Below are 6,196 nucleotides of genomic sequence, written 5' to 3'. Positions count from 1 at the left end.
AGCATGGCAAAATTTACAGTATTTATTAGTTACCATATCAACATTATATAGAAAAAAAAGTGTGCCAAAATTAAAAAATCTTTTGAAGATATCAATGAACATTTATTTTACCATAGTAAAATTACAATTCTGGCTTAAAGGTGCAGTAGGAGATCTTGGAAAATGCTAACTTTAGCCTGATAGCACTGAAAGCGAACGTCCCACCCTCCCTGCAATCGCCGTCCAAAGCCACGCCCCCTGAACCCATATACGCTCACAGACCAGAATACCAGAGACAACGTTACTACAATAGGCTACATCAGCGGTTCCCAATTCCAGCCCATGTTCCGAAGTGAAGTAAACTTCAACGGATTTCCCCCGCTCAGGGTGTAGGGAGCAATGAACACTGTGTAGGGGTCATATCGATCGGAACACACTTCTTTAACGAGCTGGTTATCTGAATCGGGTGTGTTAACTAAGCGAGACATGCACAATATGCACAGCGGGGGGCGCGAGGACTGGAATTGAGAACCGCTGGGCTACATCATGTGTCATTCACCGGTAATAAAACTTTAAAAGTACTACAATACCAGGAAGGAAGATCGGGTTGTTGATGTTTGTCTGCCATTCTGGCTCTGTCTCCACACTGATGACGTATCCTGTCTGCGCGAACCGGGTGCACAGAGGTATGCTAATACATACGTTGACAGGCAGGTAGGAAACCCAATTGGAACGCTCGGACCGAGCGTTTTGATTGGACGAACATTTCTTGGTCCTACGCCTTCCACAGAATATATAAATACAGATAAATACATTTAGACCACTTAACTTAATGATTGCTATCGGGATGTGAAGAGACTTTCAACCAGCATAACAAAAAATGTTTCTGAAGACGATCACCTATTGCACCTTTAAGACCCTCAGGACAAAATGTTATCAAGGTAACTACATGAGGCTATGATATTATACTGCTACTTCATCATCTTAACAGTGCTTTTTACATTAATAAAAGACAAGTAGGCAATGAAATAGTGTCAGGGTTGCTGAATTAGGAGTTTGTGACTACAGACACAGACACATATCATAATAAGTGCACTGTAACTGATTTTTGTAATTTGAACAGTATTATACCGTAATATGTACAGTAAGATACTGTAAAATATGTATCCAGTATTTTACTGTAAACCGCAAAGGATTATGGGAAAATATACGGTCACTACTGTATTTCCTCACTACTGTAAATCAATTTACAGTAGTTAACTTGCCCGCGAAAAACTGACCAATGGCAAGGGAGTTATTTTTTGACTGTTTGGTGGAAGTGGCTGTAAAAGGACAAAAGAGAAATGCACCGTTAACTCGACGAAAGGTTAGTATATTATTTCTGTTTTATGCAAAACTGCGATATTTTAAGATGTTTTCACTTGTTAACAGCAAACTAACATTATTCATCGTGTCATTTTTCATGTCGGGAGGTGGAGCCTTTTTTTCTGACTGACGGCCGGAATGCCGCCAAAAGGCTGAAAACATCGACTGGTGAGTAAGTTAAGGTCACCTATATTAGACGAAATAAACCTTAGTTAAACCGAGAAACACGTTTGTAAGTTCTGCTGCCCTTTAATGCAAGTTAGCTCCTCTGGGAGTCGTTATTTAACCTTAACAGCGAATTAACGTGAAATACTGAGGTAAAGTGCGTTAGGCAAACCACTGTTTCAGTGGAGATTTTAAACAGTATTTTCTAGTTTATTATTTTCAGATTTCTAGTCTGGATGTAGTCTGCAGCGTCGGAGGCGTATTTTGGATCCTCTTCTTGTGAATGCCATAGTATCGATGATAACATCAACTGGTAAGTTAATAATGTAATTTAGCCGAAGTTAACTAACTTAGTTGAACAAAGAGATGCATAGTAAGTTATATTCTCTACTCTGTTGTGGTCATGTCGTCTGCATCGGAGGTGTATTGGAGTCTTGTGACTGCCTCGTAGCGCTGCTAACAACAGGCGAGCTTCCATCAGCTTAACTAACTTTAATGTCACTAAATTAGCCAAATTATCCTCTAGCTGCTGATCTCCACAAACTCACAGAACAGGTTGACTTTGAGAGGAACATGCTAGCACATGTTGAATAAACATGAGCACTGCACGTTTCAAAATCGAAACCCGGTGCGGGTGTTTTTACATCACTGTATTTCTGAAGGAAACTGATTTTCATTTCTTATTGCTTGTAATGTCTGAGATCTTTCTATTCATCAAAGAATCCTGAAAAAAATTTACTCAACTTTTAAATATTGATAATAATATAAAAAATGTTTATCAGCATATTAGAGAAATTTCTGAAGGATTATGGTAAAAATCATGGTTTACAGAGCAGTACCACAATTGGATTGTTTTTTACAGGTAAAATTTTTTTAAAACTAAATGAAAATAAACTACAGTACTGAAAAGACATTATTGTACTGTAAATGCAATTACAGTACTGATACTGTAAATGAAAATACGGTAATAATACTGTAAATAAAATACAGTAAAGACATTATTGTACTGTAAATGCGATTACAGTACTGATACTGTAAATGAAAATACGGTAATAATACTGTAAATAAAATACAGTAAAGACATTATTGTACTGTAAATGCAATTACAGTACTGATACTGTAAATGAAAATACGGTAATAATACTGTAAATAAAATACAGTAAAGACATTATTGTACTGTAAATGCAATTACAGTACTAATACTGTAAACATTTTTACAGTAAATTACTGGCATCCAGCTGCCAGTAAGTTACTGTCAAATTTACAGCAACCTATTTACAGTGTGATGTTAAAATGAAATATTCGATAACAATAAAGGCTATTTATTTAATAAATCATAAACATTATAAATACGCATTAAAAAAGGTACAGGCTACACAGTTTGGTTAAACTCAACTGAAGTAAACCAAAACCAGTCCACATAGTTTGGTGACTTGGCAACCAAACCTGACTTAGTTTCAAAACTTAGGCACTAAGACAAAACTTCGAACCAATATGGTGTTCATTATGGTGCACTGTGAATTTCATTCTCCTCTAGTTGTATTTGGTGTTCATTAAATTACTGACAATTACTGAGATTATTACTATTGATTATTAATAATCCAACAAAAGCGTTAAAATATCCATCTTGGCCAAAATAAAACAAAATATTTGGAAATGAATGTAAGCAACAAAAAAAGTAATTACTATCATGTGAAATTTTTTGTTTTGTTTTTGTTTCTTAAATTGGCCTGAAATATGACCTGAATATTTTTTGGTCTTCACTAATATATCTGTACAATATGACAATACCTTCCAAGGATCTCCTTTGGATCATACTTCTCATAGAAGTCCTGTGATCCAGCCCAGTCAGGAATTTCATCTTCTTTGGTCATTATTATAAACTCACCTGTAAGAAAACTGGGTTATTGCAAACCTACTGGACATCAGACATACATGTTTACATTTGTTATGCTTAGGATAAATCTTTATAAGTTTATTATAAAGTAACCAAATAATCAAAACATTTAATAACATAATAGTATAAGTTATAAACTAATAAAATACACTCATAATATATAATATAATATAAGAAGGGGGCCAACACTTTTTCACACCACTGTATATATATATATATATACACACACACCTCAAAACCTTTACATAAGAAGTATGTAAATTATGGTAATAACAGGGTACATTGAAATATACAAGGCTACTAAATAATCACCACATTCAAATACCATGGAATTTACATGGTACTACCATGCACACGTATGTAATGGAGTAATTCATTTGCCGTAGTAATACCATGCAATACCATTTCTGACATATGCCTTGGTATTCTTAAGAGTACCATGTAAATACCAGAGTGATTTTATTATCCGGCTTCAATTAATATGGGTCAGAAATATGAGCGTGTTTTATGTGTCTGCTGCTTTATTTCTGTTAGTTATTATTTGTAGCGTTCTGACATTAAAACTAGATTTATAACGAGCTGTGCAGGTAAAACACCCTCGTATTCGGTAATGTAACGTTAGTCGCGATGTTTCTATACGGCAGCGGCAGCAGCTCCGCATCAACCGGAGGCGCAGCATCATGGACGGCGGCGGCGGCGACCTGCGTGACGGGAATCTGTTTCCATACAAGCGGATTACAAGCAGCAATTCACGGCGTCTAAATTCGGCATACCTGCTAGAATTGGTATTAATCCCGCGGTTCAACAGTGCTGCTGTCCTTCGGCTCGTGCAGTCGGCAGTCAGTCCATGTTCCAGACTTCCCTCGTTAATACACCGGGAGAGATACCACGGGTCTGCTGCTGCCGTCAACAACACAGCGCCGAAAGGGCAAATGTGAATGTCAAGATCCAAAAATAAAAAAGCCTTATTAAAGACAGGACAGTCCCATATCGTATTATCACTGACGGTTATGCACGCTAATAATAAGAAAACCGGTTCACACAGACATTTCCGTATCAGTTAATCATAATGTAAAATAAATAAATAAAAACACATCTACAACTGATTCTTTTATTTAAATGTAAGATCATTTATGGGGGATTTGATATCTGGTCCTGCTACATATTTGAATGGACAGTTTGGGGAAAAACGACAGCAAGGAGCATTTGAATGTTTCCGATTCTTTTATTTGCAATTCAAGATCACATAATTTGAGTAAAACATTTAAATTATCCTGCAGAGAAATACACATTGTGATCTCTTCTACAGTAACTCAAGCAAAAAAACAAACAAAATAAACACCGAATCAGAAAGCTGCAGTTATCTACACCAAATATATAAATACTATGCATCACATATGTTGCACAGCATTTCGTCCAAGTCGCTGATTTTATTTTTCACGTAGGCCCCAATTTCTGATTGAGATGCATTTTAGGAGGAAACTTTTTTTTATCCAGAAGCAAGCAGACGGTGAATGGCTATGGAATAGTCGTGTTTCCAATCCAAACCTCATGACAGTCCTGTGGGAGGAAAATCAATAACTTAATTAATAAATAGATAAATAAATAACTTTAGAACAATACAACCAATATACTACAATGAAAAACCATAAGGGGGAAAAACAGCAAAAGAATGTTGCTGGAGCAAACTGATGTAGGCATTACATAATCTATAAAACTGTATGTTGCATACACCATATATTGCAACAAGGGAATAACTTTGCATAAATATAATGGTTCATGTTAAACTACTGGTATTAACCATTTGTTCAGCTATTGATCAGCAGTTAACACGAGTCAAAAACTGTCCATTTTTGTAGATAAAAACTGTAAATAAATTGTTGTAATCATCAAGATGCCAATGCATGTGATCAGAACAACTAATATGTTATTAACGTGAATGACGCATCATTTATGAAAAGGTAATTCTGAAAACGGCTGATTCCTGTTGAGTGCACAGCAAAGTAATTCTGTATTTGGCTGCTATTCTTTAATGACCCACCAGACGACGCCATTTAATGCTTTACTCCGATCAAGCTAGAAACACGCAAGCATTGTTCAATACATTCGGTAATAATAAACGTTCAGTTGTTTTCTAACAATAAGTGCCTTACTATCACATCAGTCTGGCAGCAAATAAATCAAATAATTAACATTCAATTATCCAAATATAATTGATTAAAATACTGGTTTACATTAGACATATAGGTGCAGATTTCACTCCTTTCACCATATTTTAAAACGTATGCTTTACTGCATTTCACTCAAAGCTTTAAATAAACGTTTAAAAGCATTTAATTCTACAACTTTGCAAACTGGTGCCACTAACTACTTCTGTGTACATACCACTGGAGAATTTGCATTGTTTAAGCACTTCGCTGAAGCCCTCGCAGAGTTTGAGGTCGCTCTGCGTCTGAGCGCATTCAATGAACTGCTTCAGCTCATAAGCACAGGGATTCTGCTGCTGCTGGTACATGGGCTGACCCTGGTAGGGCTCCTGTGGGACCGTTTAGGATAAAGAAGCTTTCAAGATTCGGTTGAAGTCATTATATTGTTATTTTAAAGAAGAAATCCTAAAATCATTTAGCAAGAGCAGCCAGATATAAAAGATTTACATAATTACTAATACATGGATGTACATGATGTTTGTCAGAAAACATTTCTACACAAGGATTTAAAGGGGTCATCGGATGCCCATTTTCCACAAGTTGATATGATTCTTTAGGGTCTTAATGAAAAGTCTGTAACATA

The 6,196-nt window shown here is 36.0% G+C and overlaps 2 protein-coding genes across 2 annotated transcripts in view; both read right to left on the bottom strand.

The window, feature by feature from the left end:
- Nucleotides 1–4,345, bottom strand: part of phkg1a (phosphorylase kinase, gamma 1a (muscle)) — a 13,127-nt gene extending 8,782 nt beyond the window's left edge. The window contains exons 1-2 of the mRNA XM_016471890.1: nt 4,180–4,345; nt 3,301–3,397 (exon numbers count right to left, since the gene is read on the bottom strand). Coding sequence (XP_016327376.1) covers nt 3,301–3,383 — 83 coding nt within the window. The 5' untranslated portion in view covers nt 3,384–3,397; nt 4,180–4,345. The remainder of the gene's footprint in view (nt 1–3,300; nt 3,398–4,179) is intronic.
- Nucleotides 4,346–4,639: 294 nt separating this feature from the next.
- The window catches only part of LOC107677095 (coiled-coil-helix-coiled-coil-helix domain-containing protein 2-like), a 6,804-nt gene continuing 5,247 nt past the window's right edge, over nt 4,640–6,196 (bottom strand). Inside the window, exons 3-4 of the mRNA XM_016471891.1 lie at nt 5,792–5,942; nt 4,640–4,966 (exon numbers count right to left, since the gene is read on the bottom strand). Of these exons, the coding sequence (XP_016327377.1) occupies nt 4,956–4,966; nt 5,792–5,942 (162 nt within the window). The 3' untranslated portion in view covers nt 4,640–4,955. The remainder of the gene's footprint in view (nt 4,967–5,791; nt 5,943–6,196) is intronic.

Source organism: Sinocyclocheilus anshuiensis, unplaced genomic scaffold (assembly GCF_001515605.1).
Source record: "Sinocyclocheilus anshuiensis isolate Anshui unplaced genomic scaffold, SAMN03320099.WGS_v1.1 scaffold24, whole genome shotgun sequence".
In the NCBI taxonomy this organism is placed as follows: Eukaryota; Metazoa; Chordata; class Actinopteri; order Cypriniformes; family Cyprinidae; genus Sinocyclocheilus; species Sinocyclocheilus anshuiensis.
This window is presented reverse-complemented; position numbering and strand designations above follow the sequence as displayed.